Source organism: Onychomys torridus, chromosome 16 (assembly GCF_903995425.1).
Source record: "Onychomys torridus chromosome 16, mOncTor1.1, whole genome shotgun sequence".
Taxonomy (NCBI): Eukaryota; Metazoa; Chordata; class Mammalia; order Rodentia; family Cricetidae; genus Onychomys; species Onychomys torridus.
In genome coordinates this window covers 46,801,952-46,824,783 of record NC_050458.1, presented here as the reverse complement: position 1 = coordinate 46,824,783, position 22,832 = coordinate 46,801,952, and the positions used below count along the sequence as shown (strand labels likewise).

The 22,832-nt window shown below is 51.5% G+C and overlaps 1 protein-coding gene across 1 annotated transcript; it reads right to left on the bottom strand.

Moving 5' to 3' along the window:
* Window positions 1-1,974: 1,974 nt before the first annotated feature.
* L3mbtl2 (L3MBTL histone methyl-lysine binding protein 2) lies at window positions 1,975-22,543 on the bottom strand. The gene is made up of 17 exons (XM_036208670.1): window positions 22,414-22,543; window positions 20,939-21,176; window positions 19,797-19,930; window positions 17,907-18,030; window positions 17,026-17,105; window positions 15,129-15,246; window positions 14,588-14,722; window positions 13,987-14,075; window positions 7,924-8,155; window positions 7,446-7,522; window positions 7,125-7,229; window positions 6,176-6,323; window positions 5,810-5,892; window positions 5,305-5,539; window positions 4,414-4,479; window positions 3,461-3,574; window positions 1,975-2,749 (listed from the first exon to the last, which is right to left on the bottom strand). Exons 1-17 carry the CDS (start codon window positions 22,435-22,437, stop codon window positions 2,637-2,639), a joined length of 2,115 nt encoding a protein of 704 aa, XP_036064563.1. The 5' UTR covers window positions 22,438-22,543; the 3' UTR covers window positions 1,975-2,636.
* Between the last annotated feature and the right edge of the window lie 289 nt (window positions 22,544-22,832).

Genomic DNA, 22,832 nt, shown 5'->3' with positions numbered 1-22,832 from the left:
GCCTTTAACTGTCCTGCTGGTCCATACCACACCCCTTCCCAGTACATGCTGGCTGGAGGGGGACTCTTGGGAGGTCATAATCCTGAGTCCAACTGTCTGTATGCCCCCTGGGGCTCCAGTGCCTTGAGAAAGGCTGGACCACACCTGCTGTGCTCTTGCGCTTGGCAGGAAGCCCATCAAGCTTGGTGGTATATGAAGGGTTACCAAGGAGTGTCCCAGTAACGATGGTAACTTTGCAAACCAACCTAGGCTCACTCCCACTGCTGATATTTACCCTTCATATGTATATCTCATGAGCCTTCCTTTCTCCCGGCTGTAAATGAAACCAGGATGCACCTCACAAGGGCAGCCACAGAATGAATTAGCTATTCTCAATGTGTAGCCTAGCATCTAAAGGCCCGCCTTCCCTCCAAGGATTGAAGACTGGGTCTCCAGGAAGGTTGAGCAGAGGATGCCTCGTGAAGGGTTGAGATTTGGTCTAATGGTCCCTGCAAAGCCTCCAGTGGATGAAGTGGGGTGTGTAGAAGGAACTTTAATCCTTCCTTCAGTCCCAGCACTTAGGAGTCAGAGACAGGTGATCTCTGCAAGTTCAAGGCCAGCCTGGTCTACAAAGTGAATTCCAGGACAGCTAGGACCGTTACACAGAGAAACCCCGGGGGGGGGGGGGGGGGGAGACACAGACCTTGTCCCATAACTTTGAGAACCCAGGCATGGTTAAGTTCAAGGCCAGCCTGAGCAATATAGTGAGACCAAAGATCTGACCCATTGTAAACAGCGACGTTACGTTACGTGCATTTCTTCATTTCACTAACACTAATGCTCCAGATTTGTGCCAGGGTTGGAACTAGGGACAGGTGAGATCCCAGAAGCACCAATGACAAGACAGCTATGGTTGCTGTGGAGACAGAGGGCAGTCTTGTTTGTTGTCCCTTGTGTGGTAACTGTCTTCACACTTAAGAACAGACTCTGCAGGCTGGGCTGCAGCAAGGGCCTTCTCTCATACAGGTGTGGTGCACACATGCAGGGCTAGCACTCAGGAGGTGACAGGTCAGAATGAAGTCAGCCTGGGCTACAGGAGACCTTTTTTGTTGTCTTGATAGAACAGCAGTAATCTGGAGTCAAGCAAACCTAAGGTCTAGGCAGCCCAGGCTCTGATGCTTCACCAAATGATCACCATAGCTCAATTTGCTCATCTGTGAAAAGGACAGGGAATCTAGGAAGGCCAGGTCAGGCCTAGAATGAAGGCCAAACATCCACTCTCCTGTCGGGATCTCACGCTCCAGACACCTACAGGCACACTCAGGCCATCTTCCTTCCAGAATCCTCACCTGGGGTTGATGTCCACTCACCTGATTCTTTCTTTCTTTTCTTTTCTTTTCTTTTTTTAAGATTTTATTTTTAATTACATGTTTATGTGCACATTTGTACCCACAGAAACCAGAGGCGCAGGCTCCCCCTGGAGTTCAAGTTATAGGTGCCTATGAGTGGGTGCTGGGACTCAAACCTGCGTTTTGCTGTGGACTTCCATCTACTTCTGAACCTATTTTACCTTTGAGGACATCAGGCTGTGACTAAGGCCTCTTTCATGGCATAGGCTCTGCATAGGGTGGTCTGTCTTTAGCAGATGAGTCAGGACTGAGTTCTCTCTGAACCCGACCAGTCTATGTAGCCTGATCACTCAGGGATGTACCCAGCCTGGGTCCTGAGCAAAGCCACTACTGGACATGGAGCCACGGGCCACGCTGCTTCTCCAAAACACAGAGAAACAGAAAGGGCAGCCTGCAGGAGCCACTCCAGTTTCCCGGATATTACCGGGGGGTTAGATGACCAGATTCAAGAGTGTCTAACTAGTGCCAGGTGTACACTCAGGAGACAGAGGTAAGTGGATCTCTGTGAGTTTGAGACCTGCCTGGTCTACATAGAAAGACCCTGTCTCCAAAAACAAAAACAAAAAAACCTACAACAAAAAGTGTGTGACTGGGAAAAACAAAAGATCAAACTTGATGTTAAGACAGCAAGCTGGGCAGTTACATGGAAATGTTGGGTCCAAGCTAGGCTCTCGAGAAGCGTAACTCAGGCAGGATCCCCATAACTCAGGGCCAAGCTGCTGTCTGAGCCTATACCTGCAGCAAGTAGCCTGGCCTGGGAGCACAGGTCCCTGCAAGTAATCCCAACTGTTCCTTTAAGAATGTGAGTCGTATTCCCACTGACCCTGAGGTCAAGGCCACTCACAAGTCACCCAAACCTACTACCACAGTCACTTCTCAATTACTGGCCACAGTGGGGCCCTAGGGCAGTGGGCAGTGCGGGATGCCCCCCAGGAGGCACAAGGCCCTCAATCTGATTTAGGCAGACCACCAGGGCTGCCCACTCACAGCTGCTCCATAGCTTCACTTCCACCACTTGCCTGGGTAGACACATGTGGATCAGTCCAGTTTTCCAGTGTGCTGAGGGTGCAGTGAGTCTGCCAGCTTAGAACTCAAGCTGCCCAGTCTGTAAGCCTGGCCAGTGCACAGAGGTGGGCCCTAGAAGCCCAGGCTGTCCATTCACTGCACAGCAGTAAAGCCGGGCCTCCTCTCTGCTCCATGGCCAGGCCTGGCTTCAGCAAGGGTCCAGGAGGACACCAGGGAAGAGGCTCAGTTGTCCTTCTCCTGCTTGATGCGCTCGATGGGGAGAGGCAGCTGTGGACTAGGTGACTGGTCAGGCGAAGAGAGGTCTTGGTGCTCCTCCTTCACACACACAGCAATAACTTGAGGAGGAGAACAGTGGGGAGCAGAGGATGAGTATGTGAAGGTGTGATAGCCTGGGGTAGACGACAGGCTAGTCAGGGAGCTGGCTTCCCTGGGCAGGGGACCTAGCGGGGAGCAGAGAGCCAGAGTGACGGCCTTCACTCTCCCACTCACTCTCCCAGAAGCAGCAAGAGAAAAGGCCCAAGATTACAGGCATAGCCAGTGATAAAGGCACAGATAACGGCACTTGAAGCCAAGCTGACAACCTGAGGTTGATCCCTGAGACCCATATCGGGGAGAGAACCAACTCCTGTAGACTGTCCTCTGACGGCTCCATGTATGCTGTGGTTCACTTGAGCAATCCCAATATACATGAGTAAAAGTTTAGAAAAAGGAAAAAAAAAAAAAAAAGGCCCGAGGCATACCCCAGCCAGGAAGACTGTGCCAGAAACCTGCACCTACCAACCTGTCACCCACCTTAGTGAGCATGTGGGTAGTTAAGAGGCGGGGGAGGAAGCTGGAGCCAGGACACTGGCTGGAGAGATTCTGCCCAGTTTAGAGTTGGGTGGATGTTTAGGAAGCTTTCCAGTTCCAGAGGTTCAAACCCCTTCAAACTGGAAAATCCCCTTCAAACTCACTCTATTCTTTCGTACCCAGGTCAAAGAGCCAAGAGGCCACATCTGGGAGCGGAGCAGCCTGGCCCTGCCTCCACCCAGCCCAGCAGCTCTTACTGTCTCCAGACACAGGCTCCGACGAGGCCCCCAAAGCCTGCAGGCCATCCTCCAGGAAGGGCTTCTTGGATCCCTGTCTGATGGGCCTCGACTTGGCTGATGGGATCCTTTTCCCTATGAATAAAAACAAACCACACACAGCATTGGTGCTAGAGGCGGTGTGGCCCAGGTACAGTGGACCTGGCCTCCAACTCTCAAAGGTGCCTGAGGTCAGAGCATTGTGGCTGCCAGGTTTCTTTTTTATTTGAGACAGGGTTTCTCTGTGTAGCCCCGCTGTCCTAAACTCACTCTGTAGACCAGGCTGGCCTCAAACTCACAGAGATCCGCCTGCCTCTGCCTCCAAGCACTGGGAATAAAGGTGTGCACCACCACTGCCCAGCTAGATTTCTGATGTTTGATTTAATTGTAACATGACACAATCAGGTCCCCACTTTGAAAAGCAGTCTCAATCCAAATGTCACCCTGCCAGGGACCTAGTCCTTGCTTCTGGCTTCGTCCCCTGCAGACCTTCCTCTCCTCCCTCCACCTGGTAGCCATGCTGTGGAACCCCGTTCTACAGCTTTGTCACCTGCCCTCTGTCCCCTCCTCTTGCTGCCCCATCCATGGTCTACTAAGGGTGGCTCCTGACAGCCAGGTAGAGTCGGCCGGCTCAGCTGCTCTAGGAGGGTGAGGGCAGAGCAGCCTGCGACTCAGCTGCTCTAGGAGGGTGAGGGCAGAGCAGCCTGGGGAGCCAGAGTTCTTTCCTCTCTCCGTCTTTCCTTAGAACCGAACAGTGACGGGTGCTTCGGGCAAGCAGCAGCAGGGTAGGACCCCTTCCCTCTCCCCCTCCACTCCTCCCTCAAATCTCAGGGTCCCCTGCAGCACAGTCCAGGAAGAGGAAAGGCATGGCCACAAAGACCCCTGAATGGCAGCACCCCAGAAGCCAGTGCTTCGCATTCTGGGGCTTCACTTACTTTTCTTTCCAAATTGTTTCTTTTTCTTCTTTGTAGCCTCTTTGCCCTTCAGAGGTGTGTTTGGTTCTAATGTTTGAAAGAACAAAAGAGATCAGAAGAGAGTTCTGGAAGGGTACGGGACACCTCCTGAAAGACCCTTGACCCTCATCTATGGGATACTCCAAGTAGAGAAGCCAGAGCTGGGCACTGAGGACAGGATGGGGGAAGGGCTGGAGGACAGTTATCCCATCCACCCCCTTGTCTCCAGGGTTGCTCCAGGGGTCTGGGTGTACAAGGGCCCAGACATAGGGCAGAGTGGGCAAGAGGAAGGAAGGTGTTCTACAGGGCTGGGGGAGAGGGAGACAGAGGGAGGTGAGGCAGGCACACACTGCTTAGAGCAATGGTTCTCAGCCCATGGGCCACGACCCCGAAGTCCATCAGAAAACAGATGTTTACATTACGACTCAGAACAGTAGCAAAATTACAGTTATGAAGTAGCAACAAAAATAATTTCACACGCCAGGCGGTGGTGGCGCACGCCTTTAATCCCAGCACTCGGGAGGCAGAGCCAGGCGGATCTCTGTGAGTTCGAGGCCAGCCTGGGCTACAGAGTGAGTTCCAGGAAAGGCGCAAAGCTACACAGGGAAACCCTGTCTTGAAAAACCAAAAAAAAAAAAAAAAATAATAATAATAATAATTTCACGGTTGGGGGGGTCACAACATGAGGAACTGTATTAAAGGATCACAGCATTAGGGAGGTTGAGAACCCCTGGCCTAGAGAAACCTGGAGACTTCTCAGTCTCATGCCAGAGGACTATGGTGGGCATAGGAGGAGCAGTTGGCAGGATAAGTGAAGAAAACCCAAGAGCTCTCTGCGCTGACCCCCTCCACCCCCCACCCCCCCCACCTGACCTGCAGACACAGGCGGCTGGAGCTGGTAGCCGGTGAGTTCACACCAGCCCACAGGGTAGATGTCCGGGGATTCACAGTCCACCCACTGATCATACTCGTTGTCCCAGCCATCGAAGTGAATGCTAAGGAGCCGGTGCACCACACGCTTCACAGTGGCCACACAGATGAGCCGGGGCTCCATCAGGTCCACAGCCTCCAGCTTCATGCCCACTTTGAAGCCATGGTTGGGGCAGTCCTGGTTGGGGGAGAAGGCAGTTGCCCAGCTGGCCAGGGCCAGACCCGAGCGCTCACCCAGGTAGGCAGGGAGCTGCTGAGGGAACTATGAGGGGAGAGGGCCGCTGGAGAAGGTTCTGTCTACACTGTGGCTCAGACAGTATCCACGTCACAGACTTTTCCCAGCAGTAAAGACTTAAAAAGTGGGTTGAAATTGCCACCACTGATGTCAGTGAGCAGAGCCGGTCCCCGGGCCGCCCGACTCCCTGAGCCAGCGCCCGAGGCTCCTCACCATGTTAAAGAGTCTTGCTGGAGCTGCCTTCGACTTTGTCTTCTCCAGGTAGGTATCCCAGTCGAAAGGCTGAGCCTCATACCCTGGAGGGCAGGACATTTCGATTAGGAAGTGGGTCAAGGGCCAGAGCAGCACACTGCTGGAGTCACTGCAGCCCAGTCTGTAGCTGTCCTTCTCCCGGACTTCCTGTGACACGGGTCACGGACCAGCTTAGGACACACAGAGTTCTGCTCTCCAGCCACACATCAGCCACGGGGCTGGGCGGCCCAGGCAGAGGAAAGCTAGTGGTGATTGTAGACGCCCACCGTCTCTCACACTAAGGTGCCACACATCAGGGATCTGTGGCCTCTCCCTGCAAGGCCTTACCTTTTGGGGGTGTGAGCTCAATGTCATTCTTTTGGCAGAAGGTGGCTGGGAAGATGGCATGGGAGGAGGCATGGTAGCAGAACCAGTCTGAGCCATCTGTGGAGGGCCCCCCATCCACACAGATCATCAGGTAACCATCCAAGAGGACCTAGAGTAGGGGCCAGCCAGATGTCTCAAAAGGTAAAAACACTTGCTCTTGGCATGATTCAAGAAGCCACAGAGTGGAAGGACAAACCAACTACCACAAACTGTCCTGATTTCCATGCACATGCACATACAATAAATGTATTTAACAACAAAACAAAACAAAAAGCCCCAGGAATGGGCACAGAGCAATAAACAGCATGGTGATGTTAACTGCAGACCGCAGACCCCCAGAGTAAAATAGCTATGGCTGGACACGAGGCAGGTGGAGCCAACTGGGTGGCTGAATTCTGCCTTCCACCAAAATACCCCAAGGCGTCTGGCAGAGCACCCAGCACTCAGGAATGTGCATTTGTAGGGTAATATATCCTCTCCACTGGATGGCCAACTCATGCGGTCAGGGCTTGCTGCCTTGCTGCACCAGGCTCTCAGCATGCAGGGAACACAGGGCTGGGCATGAGCAGGCTAGATGGACAATCAGCAGTGTCCTCAGGCTGCAGCAATGAGGCAGTTAGGAGCAGGGAGTCGGGCTGAGGCTCTGGGCATGCAAGAGATGCAAGAGGCAGGAAGGCCTACATGAGGGGACAGTATGGAGCCTGTACCTGACACGGGATGAGGCTGAGATGTTACCGTGAAGATAGGCTCTGAGTAAAGGCAGAAGAGTCTCCCTCCACCACACACAAGTTAAGTACAACGTGAGCAGCAGCCGGTGTTAGAGCCCCATGAGCCTAACTGTGGGGCAAAGCTCTGTGCGATCCAACCTGCAGACAGCCATGCTGGCGCTGGGAGAGTGGCCTAGGCTCACCTTGCAGATGGTTGCTACACAGATGTTGCCCAGATTCAGAGGGTCAATGGCTTCTAGTTTCATCCCTTCCTCAAACCAGCCACCTTCTGTGTAGACAGCCCGCACCTTAAAGGAATGAGGCCATTGAGGAGTCAGGGGAAGGAAAGGAAGCAGGTTGCAGATGCTGCAGGCCCAGGATGGAAACAGAGGGCAAGGGGCAGTCCTACAGGGTGTGGTGGTACCCACCTATAGTCCCAGAACTTAAACAGGCTGTGACAAGGAACAGTCCCAGAGAGCAGTCAAGCTCCTGCAGCCTGGGGAGTGCCCACAGAGGCACCTTACCTTCCTGAAGAGGTAAGGAACAGCGTCACAGTAGATTTTCCGGAAGGTGGGGTGATGGGACATGTCACATCGTCTCTCTTGGGGAGATGGCAGAGAAGAGAGGAAGAAAAGGGAGTTGAAGGCAGCCAATGGTTATCACATTTCCCCCGAATTTTGGGGCCGGGCAGGCTACCTTTGTTCTCAGCTGTGCCCCAGCTCCCACCCTACACAGGGAAGCAGACAAGCTGGCCCAGAGGAGTCAGAGCAGTCTTGTGGACTGTTCAGCAGAGGGGATCTGGGATCTTCTGTGCTGGCACCGTGACAGTAGCACCTGAGTGACCCAGGTTGGGTCACTGGGCCTCTCTGACCCTCAGTACAGTCACTTGCAGGCGGTGATGGTAGCCCATCTCACGACACTACTGAAGGTATAGCAAAGATGTTCCTACTGATCTTTGGGGAGGCTGAGCCTGGAGTTACACCAGCTGGGGGCTCCACTAACCTGACATCTTGATGCCATGGCCGACACGCCGTGACCAACCTACTGGGTGGATCAGGGGACTCCACATATGGCACCAGAAGTCATCATCACTGTCTCCATCCTCATAGAGGAGCCGGAGGCGACCCCCAATTACCGTGTCCACCACAGCCATGCGGGTCCGTGACACCTGGGTTTTGTCCACAACCTCAAGGCGCATGCCTTGCCGAAAGGGGTACTTCATGCTCTCTACCATCTGCAAGGACACGGAAAGGCGATCTGTTTTGGTCAGCCAGCCTTACAGTCCTGCTCTGTCAGCAAAAGCCCGGCATGGTGGCTCACACCTTTAATCCCAGCACTCGGGAGGCAGAGGCAGGTGGATCTTTGAGTTCAAGGCCAGCCTGGGCTACAGAGTTTCAGGACAGCCAGGGCTATACAGAGAAACCCTGTCTTGAAAAACTAGAGCAAACCAAAGGAAGGGCCAGCAAAGGAGGTGCTGGAGGGATGACTCAGCAGTTAAGAACAATTGCCGGTCCTGAGGACCCACATTTGGTTCCTAGCACTGATATGGCAGCTCACAACCTTCTATAACTCCAGCTCCTCTTCTGGCCTTCAAGAGCACTGCATGAATACAACACATATATATGCAGGCAAAACACCCACATAAAATAAAAATAAGCAAATTTTTTTTTTTTCCCGAGACAGGGTTTCTCTGTAGCTTTGGAGGCTGGCCTTGAACTCACAGAGATCCACCTGCCTCTGCCTCCCGAGTGCTGGGATTACAGGCGTGCGCCACCACCACCCGGCTTTTTTTTTTTTTTTTTTTTTAAAGGGTCAGAGAGACCAGGGAAGGGTGGTGGGATCTGGGAGGCACTGAGCCCTCCTGTCTTGCCTGGGCCCCAAACCCTTAGAACAGCAGAGGACAGGCCTACAGTTCTCAGTGCGTGCCCGCTTCTCACCAGATTTTAGTTAGTCAGGATGATGAGAATCCCAGAATCTACTTCAGACCAAGGAAACTCAAATGACCTAGAAAAGCATAGGCAGGCTCAGTTCTGGTGTCCACTGGGCCTTTCAAGGCTCTGTACTGATCCCTGGGCACCCTACACTCCCTTCTACTGCCTGGTCCTCTGTGGATGGCACATGTAAGATTTGTGTTCAACAGGTATGGTAGCTGTAATCTCAGCACACAAGACCATAGTGAGTTCAAGGTCAACCTAGACCATGTGGAGGGACTTCCTTTAAACACACACACACACACACACACACACACACACACACACACACACACACATGCCAGGCTGTGATGGCACACACCTTTAGTCTCAGCACTCGGGAGGCAGAGACAGGTGGATCTCTGAGTTCAAGGGCAGTCTGGTCTACAGAGTGAATTCCAGGACAGCCAGGGCTACACAGAAAAACCTTGTCTTGGGGGGAAAAAAAGAAAGAAAAAAAAAAAGTTAGTGTGGAGTCAGGGTTTGGGCAGGGTTTTGTTTTGTCTTTCCAGGAGAATAAAAGCATCCAACTAAAGAATTGAAGACCACTGGACAGACGAGACAGCTGAAGAAGAGGATGGGTTATCCAGAGAAAATGTCCCAAGAAAAAGAGTAATTGGCTCAATGGTATAACACATTTCCAACAGAAAACAGAAAAAAAATTCATAAATCTTCCTTAATGTTTCTGTTTTCTATAGACATATAAGGCAAGTGGTCTTTTTGTAGTCCCAACTCAATTAAAATTTAAAGCTGGCTTTGGAGTTGGAGTGTGGCTCTCTCCTTCTCTAAACCCAAGCATGCTTGTCAGAGGAAAATCCAAAATTTCTATCTTTAAGCAGAAGAGCTAGCCCAGTCCCCTACACCAGACAGACCTTGCCTCTCCAGAGCTCATGGGCCAGACTACATCCTGCCACCAACTAAAGGTTACAGCAGCTCATTTAGGAGCGACAGAGCCCTGGGCTTGACTGTGATCTGAGATGACACAGCCCTGGGCTTGCAAGCTTTGGGTCACTTATTCCAGCTGGCCTTTCAAGGCCCACTACCCAGGCACACCTGATTGCCTTCCCTGTTAGCAGACTGTAGGGGAGCTGAAGCTATGATGGACTGATCTCTTTCTACATTCTCAGCTCTGAGCTAGGCAGGGTTGGTCTGTTTCTCAAGAGAACGCACACACACCTGACCTGGCTGAGGAGACATCTGTTCATCCAAAACATTACTCTGAGCTAGGCATGGTGGCACACACCTTTATTAGTCCCAGCACTCAGGAGGCACAGGCAGCACACTTCTGTGAGTTCAAGGCCAGCCTGGTCTACATAATAAGGTTCAGTACAAACAGTGCTATGTAGACAGATCATGTACCAACAAACAACAACAAAACCCCTAAAACAGGTTTGGTGGTTCCTGCCTGTAATTCAGCACTTCAAAGGCAGAGGCAGGAGGATTGGAAATTCAAGGTTAAGCATGCCAGATGGTTCAGTGGGACCCACTCCAGGGCCCACAGGGCTGTCTTTACTTCTACCCAGCACTGTAAATAAAAAAGTTCAAGGGCATCCCCACTTATGTAACAAGTTTAAAGCAGGCATGGCCTATCTGAGACTATCTCAAAAAACAAAACAGGCCAGGTAGTGGTGGCACACGTCTTTAATCCCAGCACTTGGGAGGCAGAGGTAGGCGGATCTTTGTGAGTTTGAAGCCAGTCTGGTCTACAGAGCGAGATTCAGGAAAGGCGAAAAGCTGCACAGAGAAACACTGTCTCGGAAAACCAAAACCAAAACCAAAACCAAACAGACAACCACCACCCATATACTGTGTGCCCTTACTATACTGTAGGCACCAAAGGGCCACGTCTCAAGTATTCTCTACAAGCCCACCCCATTCTGCCCTACCACCTTTGTTTTCAGATGTGCCTGGCGAAGTAACAGCCCAGTGCTTCCCACTGGAAAGTCCTAAGCTGTGGTCGGCCTGTCAAAGGCTGGCTCTTCAATTCCTCTCTGGGGCAGTGACCTCCCAGTGAGCCTGTCTAGAGCTCTTGTGTCCTCTACTGTCTCACATCTTCTCACCCTTTCTTCAGTTACTGTCCTGACCAACCAGGGGCTGGTAGTCTTGGTCACCTGTTGTCCCTTCCCAAGTGCAGAGCAGGACAGCAGGGGCAGTCAGCACAGGCTCGCAGACCTGTCCACGTGTGAAGAAAGGGCGGCTCCTTACTGCCCTGGTGGGCCACACCCCCGCCACTGTCTATCTGCCCATCCTAAACAAGTGCTGGCTGAGCGAGTGGCCAATTGTCCCGTCACTAATCTGCCAGCTGTGCAAGGGGACAGGAGATAAAGCTCCACTGTGCTAAATACAGAGTACAGAAAAAGAGAGTATGGAAGAGAGAGAAACAGCAAGGAACCCAGTAAGTTCAAAAGAAAAATAACCTCTACTCTACAGGGAGAAAACCAAAACCAAAACCAGGCATGCTTATCAGAGGTGCACTGAAGCCCAGCTTGGGGAAGGTCAGTTCCCCCACAGAAACCCACCAGGCACAGCTTTCCATCCACACCACAGCCTTGTCTGTGATGGGCCCCAATTTCCCCTCCATCTTTATGTTTCAGAGCTGGCTTCCACACCACCCGAGCTCTGCTCATGCAGGTCCAATCCAAAAGCCAGTCTCTGGGAAGCCTGTTTGATACCTGCTCCTCTGACAACACAAGGCCAGGTCAGCAGAGTCCTGGCAGCAAGTTCCTGTATCCTGCTGGGAGGCCTCTCTAACCTCATACGAACACCTTGAACTTCTCGCTCAAGAGACCCAAAGGTAGTCCACACTGAGGTCTACTGAGCAGGGAGAGACAGTGTTCTGAAGAGCCTGGGATCGCTCTGAATGGTTACTATGTACACAGACCTTGGTAAGGCAAAGACCTAAGTAGCTTTCTAAGGTTTTGTTTTTTGAAACAGATCTCACTGTCTAGTTTTGACTTGCTAAGGACCTGCTATGTAAATCATAATGGCCTTAAATTCACAGAGATCCATATGCCTCTTTTCAAGTGCTAGGATTAAAGGCATATACCACCATGTTCAGACAAAGTAGCTTTCTAAATTGAAATGATATTCCATACAGATGGTTGATTAGCCCTAGTTCAGATGGTGGCTATTTTTACCATTATCTGTATGCATGATTCTTATTTACTTCTCCCACCAGGCTGGAGAATTTAGGCACATGCATGTATATGTAATGTATATACACACATACACACAAAACACACATACACACATACATATACATACACTTTGTATTCCCATAGTGCTTTGTTTTTTGGTATTTTTGTTTTGTTTTTTCGAGATAGGGTTTCTCTGTGTAGCTTTGTGCCTTTCCTGGAACTCACTCTGTAGACCAGGCTGGCCTCAAACTCACAGAGATCCGCCTGGCTCTGCCTCCTGAGTGCTGAGATTAAAGATTTATTTATTTATTATGTATACAGCATGTATGACTGCAGGCCAGAAGAGGGCACCAGATCTCATTACAGATGGTTGTGAACCACCATGTGGTTGCTGGAAATTGAACTCAGGACCTCTGGAAGAGCAGTCAGTGCTCTTAACCTCTGAGCCATCTCTCCAGCCCGTGTTCTATTTTTACTATCTGTATGCCGTGTGTGGGGGTTGGTGCCTGTGGAGGCCAGAAGAGGGTGTTGGGTACCCTAGAGCAGGAGCTGCAAGCAGATCTAAGGAGCTGATGTGGTGCTGGGAATGGAACCTGGGTCCTCTGGGAAGCCAGCAAGTACTTTTAACCACTGAACAATCTCTAGGTCCATTTTTTTTTTTTTTTTTAAAGACAGGGTCTCAGCTAGGGGTGGTGGTGGCACATGCCTTTAATCCCAGCACTTGGGAGGCTAAGGCAGGAGGATCTCTGTGAGTTCAAGGCCAGTGTAGTCTATAGAGTGAGTTCCAGGACAGACAGGACTACACACAGGGTGAAGGTCTCATTATATAGCTTTGAGTGACTTGGAATAAACATATAGACTCAATATAAGATCCACTTGTAAGCTGGGCACAAGTTTAATCCAAATACTCGGGAGGCAGAGGCCGGCAGATCTGAGTTCAAGGCCAGCCTGGTCTACAAAGTGAGTTCCAGGACAGGTAGGGCTACATAGAGACACCCTGTCTCAGGGGGAAAAAAAAGGGAGAGATCCACTTGCTACTAGACTTGACCTCTCCAGTGCTAGGATTAAAGGAATGAGCCACCATGACCAGCCCATAATGCTGTCTTTTATCAGCACATCATAAGTGTTTCTGTCACTGTGCTGGCTAGTTTCACGACAATTTGATACAAGCAAGAGTCATTTAAGAAGAGGGAAACTTAATTGAAAAAATCCTTCACCAGACTGTCCTGTGGTACTTTTTTTTTGATTGATGACTGATGTGGGAGGAACCAGCCCACTGTGGGCAATACCAACCCTGAGCTGGCGTTCCTGGATGCCAGGGAAGCTGGCCGAGCAAACCAAGAGGGAGCAAGCCAGTAAGCAGTGATCCTCCATGGCCTCTGCACCAGATCCTGACTTCCTTGGATGATGAACTATGATGTGGAAATGTAAGCAAAATAAACCCTTTCCTCCCCAAGATGCTTCACAGTCATGGTGTTTTATCAAAGCAATAGAAACCTAAGATCCTCTTGAAAATGCTAGAAGCAAGGGCAAGACTCTGGAAGATTTCAAAACCCAAAAGGTCAAGAAAGCAACAGGATCGATGTGGTGGAGCGCGGCCTTGACAGGGAGACAGGGAGCCAGCCACCAGAGGCAGTTCTAGGTGGAAGATTGCCAGATGAGAGATCACAGAAGAGTACTGCATGGACTAGGAACACTGTGCCCAGCACTCGACGTGGAGAGCCCTCAGTCCCAGCCCAGAACCCCGGGACAAACAAAACCTTGAGGTGAATCCTATCAAGGATGGAGAAAAGTGGGAGAGGGAGGGAGGGAGGGGGAAAGGAGGGAGGGAGGGGCAGGAGGGGAAGAGGGAAGTGGAGGAGGGAGAAGGTAGGTGGGAAAGAGGGAGGGAGAGAGGGAGGGAAGAGAGGGGAGGAGGGAAGAAGGGAGGAGAGGATGAGCTGGGAACACAACCAGACCTTGATGTGAAAATCTGCAGGAAGCGTCCTGGAGCCCACCAACCGCTTCATGAGGTAGGTCTTCCAGTCAGTAAACTTGACATGGATGGCTGCAGAGACATCAGCACAAACCAGTAACATACACTGATAGAACCTTCACCAACCAGATCAGCTGGAGGGATGGAACTATTTCATTCTGCCACTTCAGGCCAGTGATGACTTCATCTTATAAAACCAGCCTCTAGGGCTAGAGATATGCTTCGGTGGTTAGGAACACTGCCTGCTCTTCCAGAGGACATAGGTTCAATTCCCATCCCCACCACACACACAATGATTCACAACCATCTCTGACCCCAGTTCCAAAAGATCCAACACTTCTTCTGACTTTCTCAGGCTCCTGTGCACACACGGTGAACAACAGACGTTCACTCAGGCACATACATACACAGGAAATAATGTAAACATATATGTATATACTTATATATGCATATTAAAACAACAACAAACAGGCTCTAGAAATCCAAACTGCCCAGGGACTTGGAGGCTGAGCAGGGAAAGGAACGAGGGGACAAGTATGTTTGTTCTTGGGTTCCTTCCCCTCAGGAGTTTCTCATGAACTCACTCCGCGGCGGCACCAGGATCTTGCTGTTGATGGCACACCAGCCAATGGGGTGGACATCCACAGTCCCTAGGTTGCACCAGAAGTCGTGACTAGCATCGTTTTCAAAGCCCTCGTATCGCAGCAGCACCCGGTACCCTGGAAGGAAGGACAAGGGCCTGTGAGGGGAAGGGGATGGGGAAGGCACGCTCTCAGGCCTTCTTCCTTCTCTAGACCCAGTCAGGTTTCCTATTTCCTTGCAGATATGTGGGGTCCCTGATAGACAGGACAAAACAAAATCCATGCCACACATTTGGAAAGTATTCTGGTCTGGTGAGCTCTTCTACATCCTCATCATCTCCAGAATAAACCTTAAAAATCAAAACAGAACAAAACCCTAGACTTCGAGTTTGCCCAGTTCTGTGCTCTCATCTAAGGGGAAAGAAAGCTAGTGGGTGAGGTTTTGATTCCAGAAACCCATTTCACCCTGTGACACTACCCACCCACTAGGTACGTCGCTTTGTGGACAAATTCCAGACCCTGCCCTGACCAGAGGAACACCCACCAGCTGCCTGGATGACAGAGGCGATCCAGTACACCCGGCTGGGGAGCACGGCATCACTGTTGAGGACTTCCACCTTCATCCCCTTCATGACATCTTCCCACTGGTCATAGAGGGGTACCTGTGTGGTGACGAGAGCATGGGAAGGCTGAGAGGAGCTGCCTCGGGCCTGAGCCATCGTTTCCTGTGCACCCTAACTTCCCACATCATATACCGCGCAGAAAACTAGGAATAAAGAGGTAACCAAGGCATGTCCACTGTCCAGAAGCATGAGATGGCAGGGCGCCATCAGGCAGTCATGGGTAGAGGGCCAGAGGCGCAGACCTGAATTCCTCTCATTATGGGGCCAGCTCCTACCTCTACCAGTGTGGACGCGCTGGTGACACAGCACAGAGATGACAGCTTTACTGTCATTCACTCTGCGCGTACACAGAGCTGGGAGGGTGCATGCACACTCATCCCCAAGAGCAGCTTCTGCCTACCCTCCCAGTGCCGAGCCCTCGGTCTGCCGCCAATGGGAAGCTGGTCCTCCTCTGGATCTTCTTTCACTGTCAGACCCGGCCTAAGCTACTTGCTAACAGTCCATCTCCCAGGGCAGACAGGCTCACAGAGGCCTGGGGCAGCATGCAGTGGCCAGCCACACAGCGCAAGCTCTTTACAAAGCATCCTTTATCTTGTGTTAATTTGACCTAATTTCCCTACAATAAAACGTGGGGACTAGGAGAATTTGGGGCAAAAGAGAATGCTTTCTTACCCTGCAGGAAAGATACATACTCACTAGCAACTCAGAGAAAGACACAGTCAGTCCTAGCACCAACTTGTTGAAGTTCAGGACAGGCAGGACAATGTAGGAAGGCCAAGCATCTGTCTTACTCTGGTCAAAAAAAGGCCTCAGGAGGCCTTCTCTCTGGCTTTAGGAAACAGGACTGAAAGGCTAAGAAACTGTTGTGGAATGTTATTTTAAGATGTGTTACATTTGTTTATGCTGTGGAACATTTGTTTAATGATGCAGAGATGTGTTGCATTCTTTTATGTTGCATTTGTTGAACTCTGTGAAGCTGTGTAACTGTGCCTGTCTAAAATACCTGATGGTCTAATAAAGAGCCAATAGCTGGCCGGGCAGTGGTGGCGCACACCTGTAATCCCAGCACTTAGGAGGCAGAGGCAGGTGGATCTCTGTGAGTTCGAGGCCAGCCTGGTCTACAGAGCGAGTACCAGGACAGCCAGGACTACACAGAGAAATCCTGTCTCGAAAAATCAAAGGTGTGTGCCACCACTGCCTGACTAAAAACAATTTTTAATGGGGGAAAAAAACATCAAAAATGAAAAAAAGAACACCCCCTGAACTCAGACTAAACCAAAATTCAATTGTGTAAATAGTATGTAGACACTTCGGAAAGCAGGGGCAGTTGTGTATGGTGCAAGACACTCTTATTCTTTCTTTTTAAAACAGGATCTCTCTAGTTCTGGCTGTTCTAGACACTACAGAAACCAACCTAGTCAAGAGCTCCCAGAAATTCACCTGCCTGTGTCTCTCAAGTGCTGGAGTTAAAGGCATACACCATTACACCAGGCATATACTGTATAAGCATATTGGTGCACTGCCTGCACCACACAAGGGTGCACAGGATCCTATGGGAATACAGTTATAGGTGGTTGTGGCTGCCATGTGGGTGCTGGGAATTGAACTCAGGACTCCTGCAAGAGCAGCCAGTGCTCTTAACCACTGAGCCATCTCTCCAGCAAGACAGAGGAGGATTTCTGGGGAATGGCCACCATTCTCAGGGACGCTGTCCAGCCTGGAGCAGCTCAACTGAAGTGTGTGGGTAGCAATGAGGCAGGCGGCTGAGATACCTCCTGGCTCTCCCTGGCTGCCCCTCCCTGGTTGCAGAGCACTCACGTGTTTAAAGCAGCTGACAGGAGCAGCCTTGTAACTGTGGTCCTTCAGGAACTTCCCCCAGTCGAACCCCAAGACCAGAGCTGCAGAGCAGAGAGGAAGAGGTGAAGCAGGGGATCCTCCGCAGCATGTTAACATGCACCTGGAAGCCCCACTGGGCTCCAGGAAAGAGTCTCTTTATCACCACCAATGGCCATCAGGACCGTGGAGCAGAGGGGCATCCAAAGAGAAACTTCTCTCCCTTCGTGCCCCACAGCCAGGGGGATTGGATCAGATCTCCTAGGGTTAACTTCCTCCTTCTGCACCCAGTCACTGAGACACCTCGTTGGCAAGGGCAGGCAGAGCAGCAGACTGCCCACCTGGCTGAGCAGTCCAGTGTCAGCCTCTTTGAAGCTTTATGTACTTTGCTCATCATTCACTATGCTCGGAAAACCGAGAGGCCCTTCCACCTGCTGCACACACCCTGGACCTCTGCTGCACCAGGAAGCCGGAAGCCATGGAGACAGGTGAAAAGAGAAACAAAGCAGCTAACTTGGTCTCCGGGTTATCACAGAACCAGGCCATTGAGGGCCATTGAGAGAACTGCCAGCCGGGCGGGCGGTGGCGAACGCCTTTGATCCCAGCACTCGAGAGGCAGAGCCAGGCAGATCTTTGTGAGTTTGAGGCCAGCCTGGTCTACAGAGCGAGATATAGCACAGGCTCCAAAGCCACAGAGAAACCCTGTTTCAAAAAACTGCCTAAGGTCATTTCCACAAAAGCCAGCAGGTAGAGACAGTTCATAGCAGGCCTGGATCCCCAACTTTCTAGCAGGCCACCTTTTCCAGTCCTTCTTCCTAGGCAAGGCCATTCCTCAGCCTGGTCACCATCCCAGGATTCTGTCTCACCATCTTGTCCTGTGGGTGTCCCATCTGCTAGCTGCCCTGTCCCCTGGGCGTGGAGGAAGGCTCCAATTTTGGCAGACCAGGCTGCCTTGTGCAGCACTTTGGCTTTCTTGGTGGGCGGCTTTCCCTGGAAGGCAAGAAGAGAAGGGTATAGGCTGGCAGCTATAAATGGGATCTGTTTCTATTTTGCTTTGTTTTTTTGAGATACAAAGGCCTGGAATCTGTAGCTCTTGTGCCTCTGCCTCCTGGTTGCTGGGATTCCAGGCATGAGCCAGCAGACCCAGTGAGGAACAGAGCTTGATTGGCACTGCTGAGGCCAAGCTCCTGGTCTTGATCTAGCTACTGAACTTTCTTTGGGCTTGAGTTTCTTTGGTAAAACTGATGATGAGTTGGTGGTGTTGGCACACGCCTTTAATCCCAGCAATCAGGAGACAGAGGCAGGCAGATCTCTGTGTGTTAGAGGCCAGCCTGGTCTACAGAGAGTTCCAGGATAGCCAGGGCTACACAGAGAAACCCTGTCTCGAAAACAAAAACAAAAACAAGCCAGGCAGTGGTGGCACACGCCTTTGATTTAATCCCAGTACTTAGGGGAGGCAGAGGCAGGCGGATCTCTGTGAGTTCCAAGCCAGCCTGGTCTACAGAGGGAGTTCCAGGACAGGCTCCAAAGCTACACAGAGAAACCCTGTCTCAAAAAAACCCCCCAAAAACAAAAACAAAACAAAACCCTGATGATGAGTGAGAACACTCTGGAGGTGTTTACAGAAGGATGGGGTCCACAGAGCTGCAAGTTGACCTCTCCAGAGCCTCTCATCAGCCGCCCCCAGTCCTCTCCCAGCTCCTTGGAGAGCTATAACTGAGGGGCTGAAGTGGGGCCGGAAACTCTGCAAACCCATAGGCAACATTTGGAGAGTCTGCTCCAGAACATTCTAGAGACTTTCATCAGGGCTCAGGAGAAGCTCACTTATACAAGAGAACTAAGCAACAATGACAAAGGCCAGGAATCCACTCAACACACCAGCTAAACAGAGGCACACCTACATGGAGGTTCTGACCCTAAAGCAGTGGTTCTCAATCCGTGGGTCCCAACTCCTTTGGGGGCGACAAACAACTCCTTCACAGGGGTCCCATCGGATACTTACACTATGATTCATAACAGTAGCAGAATTATAGTTATGAAGTAGCAACAAATAGAATTTTATGGTGGGAGGTCACCACAATATGAGGAACTAGCCGGGTCATGGTAGTGCAGAGGCAGGCAGGGGCCGCCTTGATCTACAAATTGAGTTCCAGGATAGCTAGGACACAGAGAAACCCTGCCTCGAAAAACCAACCAACCAACCAACCAACCAAATAAATAATAGATAAATAAATAAATAAAATAGGGGTCTGGTAAGATGGCTCACTGGTAAAGACTACTGGCTGGTTTTCCAGAGGACGCAGGTTCAGCTCCTAGCAACCACATGGTAGCCTCCACTGCCTCCAGGTCCCAGGCTACCCGACACTTACTTTAGGCCATCTCAAAAACAAAACAACACACGCAAAGGAGAGAAAGAAGGGTGTGTGTGGCACTTTTTGTTTTGTTTTCCGAGACAGGGTTTCTCTGTGTAGTTTTTGTGCCTGTCCTGGATCTCACTCTGTAGACCAGGCTGGCCTCGAACTCACAGAGATCCGCCTGGCTCTGCCTCCCGAGTGCTGGGATCAAAGGAGTGCACCACCACCGCCCGGCCAGAGCGGGGGCAGTGGTGGTGGTGGCAATTTTTGAGGCGAGGTCTCATGTACCTCAGATGCCCACTAGGAACAAGTTCCCCAGACTGACTCGGCCATCAGCCTCCAATCATGTGGTGGCTCCGGCTCAGCGTCCAGGACCCCACGGAGGGTGAATGCCGCTCTTACCTGCAGTCTGGCCAAGATACTGGCTTTCTTGGAGTTGGAGGAGTAGCTCCTGGAACACGAGACGCTGCAGAACCTCTTGGTCTTCGAGAAGAAAGCTTCTCTTGTGCCCACGATACCACACATCTCACAGACCGCTAGAAAGAGAACTCGGCATGTGACTCCCTGACATAATTACTGTCAGTCAAACGTGGGCTCCTGACCCTCCGCCATCCGCCTCTCAGCAGCTGGGACTACAAGTGTGTGCCGCTCCATCTACCCACCTAAGGTGACTGGTGGTTTTTACGGAGAGCCAGGGCTAAGGGACTGGAAATGCCCACAAACATCTGCAGAGACTGGTCGACAGGTTTTGGAGAGGAAAGTGCCAAGAGAAAAGGTGCTCCTATTCTCACAAGGAGCAAGTGGACAAGCCGGGTTCACCTGACTTCACTAGGTCACTGGCCTGGGCTCCAGTGACAGCATCTGAAGTGTTTTATCAGATTCCCCCATGACTACTAATCTGCAGCCGGGGTCACGAACCAGGCCCTGGACCAGCTGTTCTCCCTCGTGACTCCTGCTAGATTGAAGCTCTCAGAGTCTGAGAGGGTTAGAAAACAGAAAGGAGAAAGACAAGGAGTGTGGAGGAGAAGTCAAGATGATTGGAAGGAAACCCCACTGCCCAAGAGTGCAAGTATGAAGGAGTGAGAGAGCCTGCTCACAGACCGGAGCCTGCCTCTTTTCAAGGACACACTGCTCACACTCTGGAAGCCCTGACACAGGGTCTGGCAGCCATCCAAGGCTTCAGGATGATGCTTGGCCACTCGCTTCTGCCCACCTCCATGCCTGCCCTCTGATCTGTACGTCCCCTACAACTTCCCAGCCGCAGCCCATACGCTATCTGTTTGTACTCAGTGTCTCATCTCCACATGCAGACGTAGGGACTACCCAGAGTACTCACGCTACTGTAACGGCATCATCTAACAGGTGCCGAAGAGAAGAAACGAGGTGTCAGGGAAATTGAGACTAGACTGCCGGAGAGGAAATGACCCTGGGGACAGTCCCTTAGATATCTGTATGGCTCTGCCCCCACGGCCTCTGTCCATCCATCCCCCAGCCTTCCACAACCCCCTGACGACTCTCCATCTTTAAGGAAACCGGGAAGGCACCTGGCTCAGAACCACTTCCATCCAAGGAGCGGGTATTCCCAGGGCTGAGCAAATGCAGAGGTGAGGTGGGAAGCTCCCCTGCTTCCCTGTCTTCATTTTCTGCTTCACTTGACTCCTCCAGATAGGAGCCACTCTCACTGCCCACACTGCTGTTGTAACTCCGGAAGCTATTGTAGCCCCCGAAGAGTTCCAAGTCATCCTCCTCCTCTTCTTCCATTGGCTCTGAAGATGGCGTCTCCTAGTGGAAGGATGACATGTGCTTGGTTGACTTGGGAAGAGAATTTGCAAACCTGGTAACCCACCCAACGTGGGTTGGGGATTTGAACTTTGGTCCTCTGAAAGAGCAGTAAGAGCTGGAGAGATGGCTCACTGTGTAGACCAGGCGGGATCTCTGAGTTCAAGGCCAGTCTACACAGTGAGCCATCTCTCCAGCTCTTCAATTTACAATATTCTAGTTTACAGTAGGTTTACCCAGATGTGACCCTACCGTATTCTATTTCATCCATATTAAAATGTCATCCCGTAGCGGGCTGAAGAGATGGCTCAGCAGTTAAGAGCTCTTAGACTGTAACTGTATGGTGGTATGTACCACAGCTTACAGTTAAGCTCTGATCCTATTCAGCTACTGATCCTTGGGGTCATTTAACTTCTCGTCTATGACAATTTTCTCATCTAGGACAGATGTTCTGTGTTGGCTCACAGAGCGTGAGGTATGGATGTGACACTACATAAACACTCAGGGTTCAAATACCATCTCTAGTGCTTCCTAGCTGTACAATCCACAGCAAGTCAACTCCCATTGTCTCGGCTTCCACAAAATGAGAACAATACCACTATTTAATAATATTTTGGGAAGTAGGGATGATACAAGAAGAGTGCTCAATAAATATTGGCCACTATTACTGCTTGAAAAAGGAAGGAGCCCTCAAATGCAAAGTGGTGGATAACCGGCCGCTGTACTAGGTTTTGGAAACTGACATACTTAGTGCTTAGTCTGGCACTTTCCAGCTGTGTCACATCCTGGGGAATCCAACAGGCTGTTTTAACCCCTCCCTAAAGAAGATGGCCATGCGTATACTGGAGACAGACACGTGAACGCCCCGGCGTGGGATCCACTTTTTAATAATCAACTTTCATTTCCCTTTACTTCCCGCGTGGAAGCGACAGGCCGCCGCACAACCGCTGAAGCACAGGACCACGAAGCCAAGAAGACAAAGAGGCGGCGACTCAGTTTAGAGCCCGGTCTCCAAGCCCCTGGATGGGGAGGCGTTCCCTTCCTGCCGTCTCCCACGGACCCGAGCCCACGGTATAACCCGGGGGGAGGGGGAGGGTGTCTCGGGGCGGGACTACGCTCCTTCCCTCAGTTTACCAATCCTGCAACTCTCCACCCTCAAGGCGTCGCCAGAACGGCGCGTCCGCCCAGTGAGGCGTCCAGGGCTCCCTTTCCCGGCAGGGCTGAGCCCTTTCCCTCTTACCTCGGTGCCCCGCGATTTCTCCATGATACCAAAGTCAATTTCCTCAACCGTCACCAGGTGCAGGAAGCCATATTGCCCTCGCCGCTCACCGAGAGTGTGCTGATTGGTCACGGCGCCTGCGCTGTGGACCAATCACACCGTCGGAAATAGGAAAAGCCGGTTCCGCGCTCGCCCGCGCCCCGCCTCCATTAGGGCGGGGCTGGGTAGCCCAGGGCGTTTAGGGGAGTTGTAGTTTTCTCCCGGGTGAACGCGAGGGGGCGTTGCCCTAGTAACGCATAAATCTCCTGGAGGGTGCTTCTCTAGTCCTCCTCTGTAAGCCAACTTTCAACACTTCCCAGCACCTAGGATGGACGCTTCCAGGCGCCAGGCGAAACTTCGCACCCTCCCCAGGTAGGAAGTAAAGGTGCTCGTCTACTGGG